The 20,580-nt window shown below is 31.2% G+C and overlaps 1 protein-coding gene and 1 long non-coding RNA gene across 2 annotated transcripts in view; one reads left to right on the forward strand and one right to left on the reverse strand.

Moving 5' to 3' along the window:
- LOC111619035 (structural maintenance of chromosomes flexible hinge domain-containing protein 1-like) overlaps positions 1-20,580 on the reverse strand; it is a 260,024-nt gene that overhangs the window by 231,364 nt on the left and 8,080 nt on the right. The window contains exon 2 of the mRNA XM_023360677.1: positions 5,403-5,478. Coding sequence (XP_023216445.1) covers positions 5,403-5,478 — 76 coding nt within the window. The remainder of the gene's footprint in view (positions 1-5,402; positions 5,479-20,580) is intronic.
- On the forward strand, positions 17,839-19,968 carry LOC111619361. Its single transcript, XR_002755733.1, has 2 exons — positions 17,839-18,790; positions 19,846-19,968. It is a non-coding gene; the product is annotated as an uncharacterized LOC111619361 (long non-coding RNA).

The following is a 20,580-nucleotide window of genomic DNA, read 5'->3' on the forward strand; positions in this document are numbered from 1 at the left end:
TTATATTTTTATTAAGTGAATTTAATAGCAACAAATCTTCCTTCTTGCTCCATTCTTAATTATTTATATTTAAACGTCAAAAAACTATGGTCTTCTTCAAGGAGTCATTTCTGTTTATGAGATAAGCCCACCACATCAACAACAACACTAAATAATTTGTATGGGTCAAACAACCATGATTTACATGACTTGCATGTAAATCACAATGTATTTAAGAAATAAATGGATAAATGGTTTGTTTGTTTGTTAAGTTATGGCAATGCAACACTTGGGCAATCTGCCTAGGGGGATGCCTCCCGGGAGATTTTTTTTTTTTTAAGGGAAACTGGCCCCTATTTAGGCATTACAGACGTGGAGAAAACCAGGAAAACTCCAGATGGCCAGCCTGTCTGAGTGAGGCACAAACCCACAAATGAACTCCCAGTGTTCAGGGTATGAAGACCGCTTGGCCACTGGTGGGCCAAAAGTTACTTGGACAAGAGGGAAAGTTATGCTGCATCAGATAGTGACTATGAACCTTGAGATCATATTTATGTTGATTGAAATTATCAGATGTTTATGCAATATTGGTAATCAGATTCTTTATCTGCAATTGAGATAATATAGTACAGTGGAACCTCACTTAATGAACATAATTTGTTTCAAAATCTTACTTGTAATACGAAACACTTGTTAAGCGAAACAATTTTTCCCATATAAATTAATGTAAAATACAATAATGCATTCCATGTCAAAAAAATACTCAAATATTTTATGTATAATGTTTATTCAAAGGAAATTATACAATATACATTGTTAAGGAGCGTAAACCATCATCATCTTTTCTTCTAATGAAAAATGAACCAACCTGGAATTACAGTAGAGCGTCGATTTTCCGAAAGTCAATCATCCGAAACGTCAATCATCCAAAAGATTTCCAGTAGGCAAATTTAAATTTTTGCCAGTGCTGTGGAGCTTCAATCTTTGGCTATGTCTTGAGCTACTCAAATATTTTATGTTTTTGATACTAAATTAACATCTGAAATATAATTTTTTATTGTTTTTATATTTTTCAATATATTTATTTTGTTTGTACAAAATAAAAAAATAATTTTTAACGATACAATAGTCTTTGTTAGGCTTAACATCGATGAAAATTCAACGCAAAGCGACATGCAACGGAGAAAAATTTCAACATCGGATACGTTAAACTATTTTTTCGTACATAAATCGGTTATCCGAAATATCAGTTATACGAACAACCCCAGTCCCCAATTGATTCGGAAAATCGACGCTCTACTGTATATTTGCAGAAAACAAAAAAAAAAGAAAATCTGAATTTAATTTGGAATTGGTCATTAAATTTAATACAAGATGGTAGCATAACTGCCTACCTCTAGTCAAATTAATTATTTCTAATATTTAATTATAGCCTTAACATAGCCCAAGAATTTGGCATATCATTTGGTGTGTTTATTATATAACAAACTATTGTTGTTGATGTTTATATGTAATATGTCTGAACACGAGTTTGGAAAATTGTGTGATCACAAGCGACACTAAGATGCTAGCGAAACGAGTGCTAAACACAAACTGATGGAGTATGCGCACAATCCAGGACTTCCCCTCTTCTTGTCACTTGTTATGCAAAATGTTGCTCATTAAGCAAGTAATTTTTTTACAATTTGTTTTGCCCATTATGCAAATTACTTGTTACAACAGGTACTCATTAAGTGAGGTTCCACCATAAATGTAATCTGAGAAACAGAGAGAATAAGCAGATGAAAAATTATTCCAGAAGTCAATCTCTATAATTCTCAAATGCTTGGTAACAGTTAAAAAATCTGGTCAAAGGAACAGGTGATTTGACTGTCCATCAAAAAAGTTTGAAGACTTGGTCCAGAGAAGGAGCTTGAGAAAAATTTGAGGGATCATCAAAAGAAAAAGAAAAAAGAAAAGAGGCAGTTAAAAGCCCAAAAACTGAAATCCTCATCTTTGCAGCCTACCAAAATCTTTGAGATCACTGAAAGAAATCCTCACCAATTCACAAAGTATCCACCATATCTGAGATATTTTCATCAAAATCTCAAAGCTGGGTATTTATGATCGAAAACACTTAAACCCTTGTGTCCTAAATCTCTCTCTTTATCAACTAAATTAGAGTTTACATTTAACTGCATAAATTGTGAATTGAACAAATTCATAGTATAAAATATTATACTTGAATAAATTATAATTTTGATTTGAGAAAAAGAAAGTTGATCTAGTATTTTCTTCCTTGATGGGCATACTCTTACCCGTATAAAAAAATAAAACCTTCACTCATATGGAGTGAGTCTGTCAGTACTTAATGAAAAACTGACTGATATCATATTAATATCTTCAATAGATTGTTTCAACCTAATATATTGCCCCATACATTTAGCTGAATATTGAAGTTATATAAATTACTTATTAAGTTTTAAATTTCTTTGAATTTTTGTAAATTCAAAGGAAGTCTATATTATCAGTCCTAAAGCTGATTTCTAAAGAATCAAAAGATTTTGACAAACAACATATAGACGTGACAGCTTGAAAAAGGCCATAGCTTTTTGATGTTTAATATGGATGTAATAAATTCAGTTATTAGAATAATTTTCTAATTTAGGAAAGAAAGAAAATTTAAAAAATACTAAGTAAGGCTCATTTGCTCATCACATTTTTAATATGTTTATATCATTAGCATAAGCATTTTCTATATTTAAATTTTCTTTTTACTATTTTTTGTTTAAAAAAATTTTAATTGTTGAAGAAATCTGTTTTCCAAAACTACAAAAATGTAGAAAAATACTTCTATATATTCAGTAAAAACAAATCATCTTGATTCTTCTTTATTTAAACAAAGTAATCTTTGTCAGTTTTCTCTAAACAAAATATTATAAACTATTATATTATAAACAAAATTTATAGTATTTATTGTTCTTTACAATTCTGTCAGTTATTAAAAAACAAAATAACTGAAATAGTTTACATATTAAGAGATTCTTTTACTTAATTAAATGATAAACATTTGAGATACTTTAGTTCCAGTTTCAGATTTTCTTTGGGCTCTCAAATCCAGTGTTTTTCTTAGGCCCTTTATTGACTGCCTGGTTAGTTAAACTGGTAAATTGACATATCAAAATAATGTTTCTTATGAATTACAAAGCTCTGTTCCTATCTGTGAAAAAATAATATGAAACAAAAATCAGAAATACTTTGTCTCTGTGGCATAGTAAGGTTTTGAAAATTGAATTTTAAACTATTTTAACTTTTGCTTTTTAAGCAGAAATGAAAAGTAATAAACAACAAAAAATGAGTATGGTTGTAATATCTACATATAATTTGAAATTAGAAGGTTTCAAGTTAACCCATGCAACCAAAATATTCTTTTGGCTACCAAATGTAGTTTCAAAGTGATCTGGCAAGCAACCACATTTATTTTCTTGTTTTTTTAACTTTTTCATATATATTTAATGTGATAAAAATGGGAAGTAAGTTATTGGATTTGTTATATTGTACTGTACATCATACCGGAGTTGTAATGACAAATCAAATACAACTACCATAAAATATGAGAGCAGAGTTGCTAGATTGGACAATTTATCACAAATTGAGTGACTGCAACGATAAACTTTTCAAGTGATAATCTTGATGATTTTGACTTGAAATTGGTTTTTGTAACTTGTGCAAAATTGGGCAATCTTTTTAAAGTGCCTCCCATGCATGAAATTTCAATATTAGCAGTTACTCTTTAGTACAGGCACTTCAGTATAAAAATTTAGAAGTATTTTCTACAGCTTATGCATCACATATGCTTAAGCTGCTACAGAATTGTGGAAAAAGTGGACCAAATACAGTATAACCTCGATTATCCGCCCTAATTGGGGACTGGGGTTGGTCGGATAATTGAAAAGTTGGATAACCGAAAAGTATGAAAAAATCCATTATTAGTGTAGTATATTATTATATCCCATGTAATTAGTATATTAGTATATCGCTATTAACCTATTTTGCGTTGAATTTTCATCGATGTTAAGCCTAACAAAACTTTTTTAAAATAATAATCGTCGCTATTGTATCGTTAAAAATTAGAAAATTAAGCTTCATTTAAATACTGGCTCCCTTTCATGGTCGAATGAGTGTTGCCAGCTAAAACACGTAAAAATAATATTAAAGTAGCCAAGACATAGCCAAATATTGTAGCGCCACATCACTAGCGGACATTTGAAATTTGCCGACTAGGACGGTCGGTTAACCGAGGAATCGGTTGATCGGGGGGGCGGATAATCGAGGTTCTACTGTACAACAAAAAAATATCAAATATAAAAAGGAGTGAAGAGAGCTACCTTTATTTAAAGACTAATTTCAGTTCATATGTATATAAGAGTATATAGGTTGATGTCTTCAATTAGAGTATCAAGTGTAAAGATGCATGGTGACTGGAATCACAACTGATAATTATGCCACCTTTCTAAGTGATCAGACTCTATTTTAGAGACTGAGAGGATGACACATATATGGACATGTTGTAATGGACATAGAGATGGAGCCAATCAAAGGAAACTATTGACTTAATCAAAGGAAATAAGTCAATAGCTTACAGCTTTGCATTACAACGTCTTCTTATTTAGAATGAAGTTTCAAATGTAATGTGCTGTTTCATCCAACAATATCCTGTGGCTGATCAAGGCAGTTAAATTAAAGAAAACACACTTGAATAGAGTTTCCTGTTGAATGGGTTCTGGAATTTTGTAATTGAGTAACAACAAAAAAGAGATCTCGTCAAAGGGACATAGGTCTTTGAGGAAGTACAACAGATTTGTTTTTGTAGAAAAAGAACTATACTAAAAGGAACTTTTAATAACAGGAGAAGAACAGATATTTTTGGGTAAGAACAATGAATCTTGAGGAAAGACCCTCATGTCCTTATGACATAGGCTTTTATCAATGTGGTCCTTCAATTGCTGATCCCAATTGGTTTTGAATCCTGCCTTGCTTTCTAATTGGTCTTGTATGTGTACCAAGTGTAACTTGAGTCCAACTTACATTGCGAGAGAGATCAATGTCAATGCTTAATCTGATGCCAAATTCCAATCCCAACTAGAAATGGTCAATCTTAAAACTTACACTGTTTATTTGTTCTTTTTGTAATGTAAACTTTTACTGACAATATTTTCCATTTAAAGGTTTTTTCCTCTATTCAAAACATTTTTTATATATTTTTAGTGATGAGTTCAGACCCTGTCAGAGCCTCACACAAATGTAATAAAATTATTAAAATAAAATATAGTAGCCTAATAATAGTAAACATGAAGATTGAATTTAGCAATTATTTAATTTTGAAATAATTTATGGATTATATTAAAATAAAAAATAATTAATTTCAATAATTAAATACTTACCAAATGTTCTATCATTTATTTCTTCTCTATTTGTAGTACAAATAACAAAATTTTCATCAGGCAAAATTTTTAAATCCTAACAGAAAAAACAGTTTATTTAAATCAGCATTTTAAAAAAATTTAATATATTATACATAAATTTACAAATTAATAAAGATCAAAATTCTGAAACCCATTTTTTGTTTCTAATAAAATTTTGTAAATCTATAAATTAAGAAATTTCAACTTATTTTATTGATTTATGGCTGTTAATTGTAGAAATGCAGTATCATAAAATAACTTGAATTTTCAAATATTGTGTGTAATATGCATAATACAGTCAAACTTCCATATTATGAACTTCTATATAGCAAATTTCTTTGTATAATGAATTTTAGCTTTGTATAGTACTCTTTCAGTAAAAAATATGTAAAATTGTCTCTAAATAACAAATATGAATTTCTATAGAAAGTCTTTATAAATTAAAAACAATTCAATCAATAGAACTCAAAAACTCAATCCAGATAGAGTAACTAACTAGTCAATTACTCCATCTGGGTTGAGCTTGAATTTAGGTTCAATTTCAGGTATCAATCTGTAACCCTTTGTAAAACTGCAGCCCAAGTATGAGAAATACTGGTTGTCAGCTTTTAAAACATTGTGTAATCTGCCCCCTCATGGCTACTGGTAGTAAAGGAGGAGGAGAAAGATTATCTCTCAATGAGGGCATTTGGATCTAAACGATTTACATTTAGTAAATGTTTTAGAGTTACAGTATTACAGTATGTATGTATTAAAGTAAATCAATTTAATACTGTATTATACAGCAATTCTTAGTAATACCATAATTTTACAGTTAACATGTTTTTATTTAAAAAAATATTATTGTACTATATAAATTTTTGGACAACTTGGAATGCATCTCTATTTACTTCATAACACAGTACTGTGCTGTACAGTATAAAAGATTGATTTTGCACTGATTTTGTTTATACTGTTTTCTTGGGAATGCATCCCTGTCATAAAATCAGAGCAGTCTGTACAATGAATATTGATTGATATTGGTGACTTTTTTTATTGTGTAAAGTACAGTATTTTAACTGAGAAAGCAGTCTTATTTGTAAATAACAACAACAAAACCTTCAAGTAAGATTTAGAAGTCTTATTTGTGCAGGTGGCTGAGATGAGTCATACCTATATTGCTTTACAGTACTGAATGCTATGCTACATTCAAAGGAATTTTACTAAATTTTTTAATCAGAGTTCTCAGAAACATTAGATAGTGAAATGCAATTTCTCAATTTTATTTTAACTTCCGGTTTAAGAGTGGACTGTTCTATACTGTAGTACAAAAATGTCAAAACAAAAAGTGTTTAAGCATTACTAAAAAATGTGTTGTGTGAAGTTGATAAAGGCTCAAAAAAGAAAGACATTGTATCAAAGTTTGGAATTCCTATAAGTAGTCTATCAACCATAATAACAAATCGCAAATCAATTTTGAAATTAGCTGATGGTACAAGACCTAAAGCAAAATGTGCTAGAACCTGTGTTTACATCAATACAATTATTTATATTGGGTGTTTTATTAAATTTATTGCAATACTGAATTATGTTTGATTATAATATATGAAAATTTTGATTATGTTGTCATATAATTTATTCATTGATATTTATTAATAATAAACATTAATGAACTAGTTTTAAAACTAGAACTGATCAATAGATAGTAATAAAAACTTTCTAATAACTAATTTTAAAAAAGAAATAGCCAAATATATTGGATTGTTCGGAAAGTAATTTTGTTTTTTTTTCTGTGGATAAAAACACAATAGTTTTATAATAAATAAATATTTTATTGAATTATATATCAACCATTTTGGTCAAATACCTGTTGTCATCATTTCTGGTAGTAGCATGATTTCACATTCATAAAAGTTTTGATTGTTGCTTACTGATCCAAGTGATTTTTGACATTGTCATTTCAAGTAAATGTCTTACAGTTAAAAAAATTTGTATAGACCAGAACAAATAATAATCTGAGTGTGCTCGATCTGGCGAATATGGTTGGTCTGATAGCACATCCCATCTAAGTTATAACAGTTTCTGATGAGTTACCAAACTTGTGTGAAATCTGACATTATCGCGGTAAAATACTAAACCTGTTTTGTTGATCAATTCTGCCCGCCTTACCTGTTTTATGATATTACTCGATTTGTTTACCTGATGGCAGTACACTTTCCAATCAATTGTTAAATTGTCTGGTAAAAGCTCCAAAAAAAAATTTCCTTAAAATCCCACCAAAGCGAGCATCTCTCTTTAAGAACATGTGGAACCCATATATCAAGCTTTGAAATGAAACCTATTTGTTTCAAGTAATCATAAACAGTTCAATTTGACAAATTTAATCTCTCAATGATTTCACGTATTGTTATTCGGCAGTTTGCTTCAATTGGTACCTTTATTTTGTTTTTATTGGCTTCAACTGGCCATCCAGAACATAGTGCATCTTCAATATTGAAATTGCCAGAACGAAATTTTGTAAACCAGTTTTGGCACTGTCGTTCTGTCAATACATCTCCATACACGTCACACAATTTTTTTCTCGCTTGAACAGCATTCTTACCTTTTTGGTAATAAAAGAGCAAAATATGCCGAAAATGCTGCTTTCGATCTTCCATATTTGATGGGACACAAAAAATAAACAATTGCACAAAATCAAACAAAATTTTTTACAAATAAGCCTTAAAATGCTAGCTGTCAAAATATATAGTGATAATACAGTTTAGAATAAAAATGGCAGAAAAAATACAACTAATCCCTCTAGTGGTAAAAAAAAACAAAATTACTTTCCAAACAACCCAACAGAATACATTCACAATTCACTGATCTCCATGTTAACCATCTCAAAATCAATAAGCTTTGAAGCTAAATGCTTTTCAATATTCTTTATAGAGTAATTAGTAAATGTAGTCATATGTAGTGTAATACAATCTAGCAGATCATTGAGTATTAATAATCAAGAATCAGGTTATTTGATGTTTATATTCATATGTATAGATCATGCCAGAGTAAAGCAATAGCCATCTGTTTGTCATAGAGGGTTTATTAAATTAATATTGAAAGTGTCCCCAGCTGGCAACATTAAAAACCAGTATGGTTATATCTAAATTATTATTAGTTCTAGAGGTGAAGATCAGAACAAGGTCTGAGTAGCATAACTAGCATATGGTAAGTGGAAGTTGTGGGTTTGAGTCTCACTCTGGGTCAATTCTTTTCTTCCATAACTTTCTAAATTTTTTAAATATTTATTTATTTATTTAAGCATACTGGTTTGACCCATGATGTGAAGAATACAAATATACAAATAATCATTACAAAAACAGTACAAACTACAATAATACTGTAATTCAAGAACTACTATGAAATACAAGAACTACTATGAAATACAAGAACTACTATTCAAATGACAACTGAAACAAAATAAATCAATATAAAATTACCTAAAAACAGTTTAACCTTCTGAATAAAGAAAATTAAATCAAAATTATGTAAATTACCAATAAAGTCCAAAAACTTTTCAAACAAAATAGTAGAAATACCAAAAATACTTTCACGTAGTTTTTCTAAACTAGTACACCTAGCTATCATGTGATACGCATCCAATAATGGATCACCTTGGCAATGTATGCAAATATCTCTGCAATAATTCTGCAAAAAATTAAGAGAATTACATCTAATTTGCATTATTGTAGAGCTAATATTATAAGAAAGGTTACTATTATAAACAAAACAATCAAAGAACGATTTATTTAAATGCTTATATCAAGTATTATAAGAACTCAAATTAATATGCCAATTCAAGTCCAAAATAAAATTATCAAAATAATTTAATTTTAGTAAACAGCAACAGTTATAATTTAATAATTTAATAATTCATTGAAATTAATACCATTATTAAAACAAATATTTTTTAAACTTTTAGTCCACACAGAGTCATTCTTATTAAGAATATAACAAACACATTCTACTCCAATGCTTTTCATCCAATTCCATTGTTATAAAAATCCAATTCAAACACTTATTTAAAACTATAAAGAAAAAGGTAATAATGAACACTCCAGAAAAATTAAATATCTTGGAGTATACTGAGATAAACCAAATAACTTTTTAATAAAAATAGCCAACACTGGATCTAAATCATCAAACTGATAACCCCATACCCCATACCTCAAGCATATAACAAAGATGAAGTAACAATTGAATTAAAAATCCTTAAACAATCACTCATATTACATAATTTAGCTGATCTACACATCTGAATAACTCTGTCAGTTTTAATAAAAGCATTCCTTTTAAAATCTGATGTAGGATTTATATTTTTCCATTACACTTAAATATAACACCCAGATATTTATATTGTGAGACTACTTGTATTACATCATTTCTAAACCACCTATAGATAAAGAATCTTCAAATACCGGATTAATATAAAAATATAAAAATAACCACTTAACAAAACCAATAACCGGTATTAAATAATTGTAAAATGAACTGCAAACGTTTTTGGTTCCTTCCCTAGGACCTTCTTCAAGCAACGATTCGTCTTTAGAATAAATATGAACGAAGACCAGTAAATTGCGACATTCGAAAAATTATTCTTCCGAACAACATTTCAAAAGTCAAAATTTAACGTTAATGTGAATCACGTGCATTCCCGAATTCCGTAAATAAATTCAATAAAAAATAAAAAATGTTCAGTTTACATATTCATATGATGTTTAAACCCTATTTATGAAACGTATTATTAATGCGTATCTTCTTTCTGTAGTAGGGACTGCCATGCAAGGGATAGGGTAATTTCATCCCTCGAGTTAATAGGTTCAAAAGTGTTGTATGCCTTGCAGATCTCCATTTGTTCCAACCATTTGAGGTGGTCCGTAAATGTAGTGGTAATGAGGAGTCTGGCGTTATCAAAGTCTACCAAAATCTCAGGGTCCGAAGCATACATGGATAACGAAGTACTACCCCTGTTGTGAATGATGTCACTTTTGTGTTCCGCCCATCGGACACCAATCGAACACTTAGTAGCACCAATGTAGAGCAGTTGTCTCTCAAATCTGTGGTCCACGAGGGGAACAGCGTATACCCCTGGCAGCCTATCCTCCTTAGGTTTATCTTTTTCATTGCGTAAAAGCTTAAACATAGACAGACATCATCTGAACGACAGTCGTAATCCTTGTTTTTTAGCGATTTTTTGGTATAAGGATATGAGGAAGGGGTTGTATGTGACTGTTGTGATGGGTTGGTCTTGTTCTATCTTATTCCCATTCTGTGGTGGTGGTAGGCCAATGCTGTATTGTTGAGCTAATTTATGGACAATGTTATAGAATCCTTGTTGACCAGCGATGTTAAGTAGATAGTTCAATTCTTGAACTAATGCCTCCTGAGTTGAAGAATGGTTGTGGGCCCTCTTAACCAGTGCTTTAAAGGCCGCCATTTTATATCTGAATGGGTCACAGGAGTTTGCTGGGATATACATTGGGAAGTGACAAGCTTTGCGGTATACAGAAGTTTCCAAGGTGTCTCCTCTAAATGCAATGCTCAAATCAAGAAAATGTACATCTTTATCACTATGTTGCTCCAGCTCTATGGTAAGGCCATAGAGCTGGAGCAACTGAATACCTCTTAATGAAGTATTTAGTTTGAATTTTAATGTTTTTTTTTTTTTTTAAATTTTTATCACAATAATTGCAATTGTTTTTAACCTGTATCTCCCCATCCTTGAATTTTGCCCCATCTTTGACTTTTATATACAGTACTATCAGACCCCGCCATGCGTTGTTGTGGCTCAAAATGTATCTATTATAAATTTATAACACTTCCCCCGTGGGGGGGAAATTTTTTGAAAAATTTCTTCTTAGTGTACATTCTCTTGACGTACTCTATTAATTTAAAACACAATCAAAAACGCAAAAACCTGCATCTAAAATAGTATAATAGAAGCCAAGTTCTTCACGGTAAGCCTTAATCCTGTCTCTCTCCCCCGCGGGGGAATATCGAAAAATTTCTTCTTAGTGTACATTCTGTTGATGTACCCTATTAAAACGCAATCAAAAACGCAAAAACCCGCATCTAAAATAGTATAAATAGAAGCAGAGTTCTTTACCGTAAACCTTAATCCTAACCATCTCCCTTCAGTGGGGTTGAATTTTGACACATATATTATATAAAAACACGTGTATTCGAATGCAGTGTTGTGTCAAAATTTCAAAGGAATCGGTAGGAACAAACGAACATTACATTTTATTTATATAAATAGATAGATGATGATCTGCTTTAGTTCATTTTCACAGAAAAGCATAATGCCTTGCAGAAAAGCAAACTTAGGGTGTCGTACTCGTAGCGCCATCTGTTGGACATAAAAGCCTTAACCATAGATGATATCATTTAATTTATATGAATGTTTAACGGAATAATATACAGCCTATGTCCACCCTGAAGTTCCACTCTAAATATTGGTGAAAGAATTTTTGAAATCGGATGAGTAGTTTCAGAGATTACCTGCTGCAAAAAAACTTACATACAATCATTACCTCTTTATAATATTAGTACTGTATAGATATAAATTTACCAATATTGAGTGGTGCTGACAACGACGCCAAATGGTAGATGTTGGAGCTACCATGGAATACACCAATATTGAGCACTTAAAGACCGCTAAATAAGACAACACAGAAACACAGATGTTTTCATGTTTCGTTCTTTAGGATTTATGATAATTATATTAACATTTACTGTAAATGTACATATTTTAATATGATTTTATGTGCTTTAATGCTTTTATAGTGATATTACAACTTCAATATTTGTGGCAGACAGACGTAAAGTCGAATAAAATGACTTAAACTTGATTTTTATTTTTCCATATATTTTTTGACAAATGACGTATAATCGAGAACGACATAACTCGAAACGACATAAGTCGAGGTATACCTGTATACATTTAGACTATAAATTGCTTGTTTATAAATTTCAACTTCTTCATTAATCACTTTTCTGGCTTAATTTCTCACCATGACCTGACTCTCCCCCTTCAAGTTTTAAATACAAATTACTATTTACTCTGTTTCTCGTAGAGAAAAAGCACAAAAAACACAAGTGTCTCATACCTCACACAGCTAGTTTTAATTTTATATAGGAACACTGATTTTGAATTTATCCAAGCACTAGCTGTTACCCGCGACTTCGCCCGCGGTAGTTTTGCAATCAAACCCCATTTATATTCAGTATTTCAACAATCATAGTAATTGTTATATAACACCTACCACTGAAAATAATGAGAATTGCTGAAAATCAAACTAACTATTTTCAATTTGATCAATCGTTCTATAATCGAACCAATACGCAATAACAAATTCGAATTTAAAACAGTTCGAACATTTGGTTAAAAAATCAAAAATATATAAAAATATTTATAACAATATCTGAAATGTTATCAATTTAATACACCTAAGTACTCAATGAAGACTAAACGTAGTTGAAAACAAAAAAATCGCATCTAAAATAGTACAGCAGTAAAATAAAATAGTACGTTCTTCAGGTTAAGCCTTAATCCTCTCCCTCTCCCCCGCGGGGGAATTTCAAAAAAATCCCTTCTTAGTGTGCATTGCCATGGCATACCCTACTAAAAGTCAGATAAAAACAAAAAATCGCAACTAAAATAGCACAGTAGAAGCCATTTTTCCGGTTAAACCTTAATCCTCTCCCTCTCCCCCCGCGAGGGAATTTCGAAAAATCCCTTCTTAGTGTGCGTTTTCATGACGTACTCTGTGTACCAAATTTCACCTCTTTAGGTTCAGCAGTTTGCTCTGGGTGATGATGAATCAGTGAGTGAGTCAGTCAGTCAGGACAAGCAATTTTATATACAGGTATACCTCGACTTACGTCGTTTCGAGTTACGTCGTTCCCGTTTATACGTCGTTTGTCAAAAAACTATATGGAAAAATAAAAATCAAGTTTAAATCATTTTATTTGACTTTACGTCTGCCCGCCACAAATATTAAAGTCGTAATATCACTAGAAAAGCGTTTAAAGCACATAAAATCATATTAAAAAATATTTACAAGTATGTACTGTATTTACAGTATATGCATTCGTAAATTTAGATTACTTTTTTCTGTACTATATTAAAAACTAAAATTTATTTGTTGGTAAGTTTAAAATAGATCCTTATTAACCATATATTATTAAAAATGCATTAATAAATAAAATACAGAACTGGGAATGGTAATTTATGGTTTAGCCTAGTGACAAGTAGATTCGGAGATAAGTAAATTCGACTTACGTCGCCTCTCCTGGAACCAATTACCGACGTAAGGTATAACTGTATATAGATTAAATTTGTCTTGCTTGCAAAATAATCTTTATCAAAAATTAAGAACCATGTGAAGATGTCATAAGAACTGTGTTAAGCTTCTCACAATCATTTTTTTAATAACAGGAATTTGCATGTTTTATAATTTTTTCATTGATTATTTGGTATTTATAACTTGCTAAATGGCATTAGATCAAGTATTAAAAAAATAGATCAAGTCTCTCATATTAATAAATTAGTATTAGTAAAGTATGTATCAAATTTATTAGTCAAGATTCTTGTAAAAAGCTTAAGAGCTTTTATAAGCAGAAATTATCAAATTAGGTTCATCAGTTTTCTTGAATAACTAACATTTTAAAATATTAATAATTATTATTTTGAATTTAACTCAGATAAAACTTTAAGATCACTGTCTTTCGGCATTAATAAAGTTTTGATGAGTAAACCACAAAAAATAAACAGAAAATATCTCATCCAAAGGAGTTTGTTTCAAGGTATATCACAAGTTTAATCTATATATTCACTTTATGCTTACCACTTCATTCCAACCACCTAGCTGCATAAACAACATGATAGCTTCATTTATTTGTAAAGCCTACATATTACCATCACTGCAACATTTGGTACAAAAAGAGTTACAATTTATAAATATGGCAATGCATACCACAGAATACACTTATGCAAAATTCAAGTGCATTCATACCAATGTGCAAAAATTCCTCTTCCCACCGTCAAAATTAGAAATAATAAAAGCAATTATATAAAATCACATTTATATAAGCCCTTCCATTCCATGTCTTGGGTCTTTGTCCTTACACATTACCAGAAGATTTCAAAAAACAGGATTTAACCTTCCAATAAAACCACAGCTATCCTTATGCAGAATACTATGTAATGGTAGGGACAAATTAACTACATTAGAAAAATCAGGTATATACGTAATTATCTTACAACACAAAACAATAATGAAAAATGATATATATTGGGGCCACAAATAGAAAATTGCAAAACCGAATATCAGAACATCAAGATAACATTTGTAAAAATAAAATTTCCACAGATCTATCTAGAAGGGTTCTCAATCTTACTTTACATCCCTGTGGAATGAATCTTCCATCCTCGTACAATGTGAGGACCACAATTGTTTATTCATCTGGGAAACATTATTTATTGAGAAATTAGAACCATGTAGTAAACCCACTCCAGAGCTCCCAAAAATATAAATTTCACTATTTAATAATTTAAATAAATTGAATCCAATAATTTCAATTATAGTTTGACCATAACATTAAAAGTGTTCAGCAAGTAAACACAGAAATTAAAACACCTTAATTTGTTGCTGAGAAATATAATTAGAAAACTAACGTTTTCAACCTGATTAACAGGCCATCATCAGGTCTAAAAAACGAAAATGGAACAGATACGTTCCATGTACAGAATATAAATACAGTGGAACCTCAGTACTGTATACGTCTGCTTTAGAATACGTCCAATTCGGAAAACGTCCTGTTTGGACGAAACAAATTTTGCTCGGTATACGACTTAATTTAATTATACGCGCCATCTATGAACAAGTAGCGCTATCGGTGTACTACACCAGACTAGACATTCGCGGTGCTACGGTTTATAACTTTGTTAAATTTCTTCTGATTTTAATTTGTAAGTAAAATTTTATTATTTTTATTAATCATGAATTGCAAAAGGGCAAATGAAAAATAAAAAAGTGACTAGAATCACAACGGAACTGAAAAAAGAGATTGTTGAGAAATATGAAGGTGGCACGCGTGTTAGAGATTTAACTGTTGCATTCCGTATTCCGAGAACGATATCGACAATCGTGAAAAATAAAGACATTATTAAATTTGCTAACATTGCGAAAGGGGTTAAATCAATTTCTAAACAGAGATCGAAGACATTAGATCATGTCGAGAAATTGCTGTTTATTTGGATAACTGAAAAACAGTGTGCCAGCGACAGTGTATCAGAAGAAATTATTTGCGAGAAAGTTAAAAGGATACATACTGATCTCATGAAAAATCAAGCAGAAACTAGTAAGGAAAGCGAGGTGTTTAAAGCCAGCCATTTTTTTTTACATGAGAACGGATTAATCATTTTTACATTACTTCTTATGGAAAAGGTTGGTTTGGTATTGGCAAGCGCCAAATCCGACAGATGGCGCTGGTTTTGAGCCAAGATGGCTGCCAAAACAGGTAAGGAACCAACCACGTGTTTGTTCAGTGCCTGAGACGATTTAGATTCTATCGGTGACGACTACTGTGAAGACCAAATGGAGAACAAATCATTGAATTTATGTCAAATTTTAGACTATATCGGCGACAGGAAATGTTGTCTTGTAGAAGGTGAAGCCGTTTTGGATATATGAGACGTGCACACACAAAACGTGTGCTACAAACTTTTGACTGGCCTATGTTGTATAAGTGCTGAATGACTCAGCAGGGCAGCCTTCAGATTGGCACTAATTTTAACTATTATGATAAATAAAACTATGTTTTTATATTGGAACATGGTGTATACTGCTTAAAATATTTAAATACTTCTCACCTGTTAACGTGTAATAAACACGCTATCACGTGTTTACAAAAACCAGACAGCCCCGCTTTGCACGTGCATTCTCCCTGTAATTGAGATGTATTAAAATTAAAATGCCAATATCTGAGATTGCAGCACTGAAGCAACAACGTGAACTTCGGTGTTGTTGTTAGAGTTTAATCCACAAAATATGATGTGTCCAGCATCCAAAACGGCTTCACCTTCTACGAGACAACGTTTCCTGTCGCCAATATAGTCTAGAATTTGACATAAATTCAATGATTTGTTCTCCATTTGGTCCTCGCAGTAGTCGTCACCGATAGAAACTGAATCGGTTCATGCACTGAACAAACACGTGGTCGGTTCCTTACCTGTTTCGGCAGCCATCTTGGCTCAAAACAGCGCCCTCTGTCGGATTTGGCGCTTGCCTATAGGTCCAAACACCAGGAACGGATTAAGGTCGTATACCGAGGTTCCACTGTATTTAAATCAAAATCTAAAACAAAAATTTTAAAAAATATACAAGAGAAACGGAAGAATATATAAAAATAACACAAAATAAACTAAAAAATAAAAAAAATATAATAAATCTTCCAATAAACTAATTCTAGCTTGAGTTTTCAGTGAACTTTCAGTTTTCAGTGAACTTTTTAATCATGTATTTCCACGCCGACGAAAGGCTCTCAGCATCTCTTGCATTTAAACCTCTCTCGCGTAGCCTACTCCTATATATTTCAATCTTCTCCGCCGTCATTGATAAAGTGGGGGAAGATACTGGTTTTATAATTGTTGCCTCGTCCCATTTTACCACCGAACCTTGGACTTGCGACATTTGCGACAAAACCGTAGCATTGGATCCTTTTTTTACGTTATAACAATGTTCTTTTAGTCTTACTCCTAAGCTCCTGTTGGTGACGCCAATGTAGTCTTTCTTAACATCTAGTTGGATGTTCTCATAAGGAACTTTATAGACACCTGGGTTTTCTTCTGTTTTTATTCTATCCTTATCATTCCCCAATATCTTATATAAATTTGGGGCTCTTTTTAAAACCATTCTTGCTTGTTTCCTATTAGCAACTTTGCTAATAGGAAACAAGCAAGAATGGTTTTATAAAGATAAAGAATTTACTCTGAAAAATTAAATCATAATTATGATTATGATGTAAATTTAACACTTAGCTTAGTTTATATCAAAGCCAAATGCTATACCTGATCAGATCAAAACAGTTATTTAAAACAACTCTCTCATCACAAATCAATGTATCTTAATTTAAAAAATTTCTGAACATATATAACATATCAGGAATGAGGCACATAGGAAGGCAAGGAGTAGTATTTCCCATACTAACATTCTTCTGCCCCTCACTATGCCAACCCCACTCCTCATACAAGTTTAAAAGTAGACAATGTAAAAAAGTCACAAGCACACAATTGTACATAGAAGCACAGGATTATTTTGACTAATTTCATTAATGAAAATTAAGACTATACAAAATAAATTTTGAGTCCTTTTTGCCTATTAATATCCTTTTATTCCAGTCCAGGAACCACAAAAACAGCTTACTGGGCTTCTATGTACAATTATGTAAATTAATCTTAGGATGCCCGAAATCCACCAGAGGACTCTCAGCTGAAATGCGATTTTATAACATGAATGCTGTCGTAAAGAATTTTAACAATTTTTTTAGTGTGTAGATGTCGTAGCCTACAATAAAGGGTTGACGTTGTGATCATTTTTAATTTTGTAAGTATTTTGAGTGTGTTCATTGGTTATTCGTGGAAGTGTTACTTCACATCACTGGCTGTTTTTGTGGTTTGTGGACTGGAATAAAAGGATATTAATAGGCAAAAAGGACTCAAAATTTATTTTGTATAGTCTTAATTTTCATTAATGAAATAAGTCACAAGCAGTTGGCCAGTGGACAAAATAGAAAATAGCCATATCAGACTCAAATATGTTAAAAGTTTCAACGTAAAGAAGAATAAAATTTAATACAAGTGTATCCCAGGTTATGACCATCTCACAATAAAACAAACCACAAATACAACTGTCATATATTTCTACCCCTACCCAGCGGTCAGGTTGCTTAGTGCCAAAATTGCCACTTGGCAATATTTTTATTAAACTGGTAATAAAAATATAATACTGACAAAAGCAAGTGGTGATAAAATCCTAATCTGCTTGTTGATATTCAGTGTAAAATTGAATCGCAAATTACACTTCAGGAAAAATAGCAAAATGTGGAGCTTCCATACAATGGGAGTCCCATGCACTACACATCTAGCAATTTCATAATGTTACATGGCAAGTTAGGGAAGAAAAGAAAGAAGTGAAGTCATGAACCAAAAGCAGTTTTGTGCAATGTTGCTCAGTGCAAGGCCACTTGATCGCTTCGCTAGTAAGGCCGTCCGCCGTAAGGAAAATTGCCGTATTCACACTGTTTCCATTTTTTGCCGCTGCGAAAGATTTTGGCGCTAGTTATCGGTGAGAATCGTCTGTTGAGTAAATTGGTCGTTTTGTACTTTTGTGTGTGAGTATAGCTATTTTATGAAATTGTGATAATTACATACAGTTATAGTTGTATTTAGTTATACTTATTCGTGAGTTATATACGGTTGACGGGATTTCTCTTCAACAGCAGCTTGGTATATAGATATAAATACATTCATTGTGTGGTCAAACTGTGGAAAAAGTTCTCAGACTGCATCATAAGCCCATTTCTGGAAAAATATTAAAAGTCTAATGTTGTCTAATTCATATTGTAAATTTCTGATGAGGAGGAAGCTAAGTACATTTCTGGTCTTTGACTGAATTTTACAAACTGTAAAATTCAGTCAAAAACAGTGTACACTTTATTCAATAAATTAATTTTTCTTATGTAATAAGCTTTTGCTTTTTCTATAAAGAATTTTATTTATATTAGAGATGTAAACTGAAGCAATGTTACTTTTACCATAGTTATACTTTTAATTTCAACTTTAAAACAATATATGTTGCTTTTGTTCACATTTCTGTGTACTTCTCCAATATTAATTATAATAAGTTCGTAAATATGGTGATATTGAAGGTAACTTCAATATCACATATTTCCGTGCATATTTTTCGAAATTTTTTTACTAACTAAAAACTTTGCTTATTTTTGCAAAAAAAAAAGCAAATTTTTTCGAAAGGTTATATCGGTATTTATTCTTACAGTCTTGATTAACAAAAGTAATAATTTTATAACAGATTTAATACACAACATTTTAATAATTATCATATATGGTCCGAAAATGTGAAAATTTTTATAGTAGACAGTGCATACTGTAGGTAACCTAGTTTTACTAATTTTGCATACTTTTCGAGTAAAAAAAAATTTACATTAACGATTAACTACTGGTATCTTTAAGAATCGAAAAGAGATGATTAAATAGTATTAATGTGAAAAAGTTTGTATTTTCCATGCCAATAATACTCAGTTATTATTTCTTCCTAAAAACGTCTTATGAAAATAAAGTGAAAAATACTGTTATTATTATTTCGCTTTTTTCACAAACTAGGGAACATCGTTTGCAGCAGCTCATTTCTTGATTGTCAAAAGTTTTCAACCTGCTTTAATGAGAAAAATATTTAAATGCAGCGACGTCTCCAAACTCCTCTATACTCTCCACCTGAATCGCTGACGATGGATGTCACCGATCGTCAGCGCCACAAGCGGAGAAAATATTAACTAGCGTCTATACGCTCGGTTCCATAGAGGGAGATAGTTGGCGGATGGCCTTACTAGCGAAGCGATCAAGTGGCCTTGCTCAGTGTTTCCGGATTGTGATTTTTTATCAACTGACAGAAATTTTGGGAAATTTTTTGAGATGACTTTTTTCACTTTGATCTTCTTTCAGTTGACTAAAACAAAAATTTTGACATGACAGATCCTATGAAATACAGTCTAAACATTGTGATCAAATGCATTAATCAGAATTATTCATTAAAAAATTATTCCAAAAATAATTCCTATTGCTAACAAATTTTTTTTTTTTAATTGTTAATATTATGGACAATTTCCTGATGCATTCATCTTAGTTACACTTTGAATGTCACAATACAACCAAATCTAAAAATAAATATGAAGGAAATTTTATTTAATAATGAAAGAGTTAAATCTACAGAGGCTCATTTTCCATAGACAGGAAATTATGTCAGAAGTCATTTCCTGTTTATTTTTAATCTCTTAATTTATAAGCTTTAAATGTAAGAAATAATAATAATAATACAGTAAAATAATATTACACATAAAA

The sequence above is a fragment of the Centruroides sculpturatus genome, unplaced genomic scaffold (genome assembly GCF_000671375.1).
Source record: "Centruroides sculpturatus isolate CEXI.00-Female unplaced genomic scaffold, Cexi_2.0 scaffold38, whole genome shotgun sequence".
Taxonomy (NCBI): Eukaryota; Metazoa; Arthropoda; class Arachnida; order Scorpiones; family Buthidae; genus Centruroides; species Centruroides sculpturatus.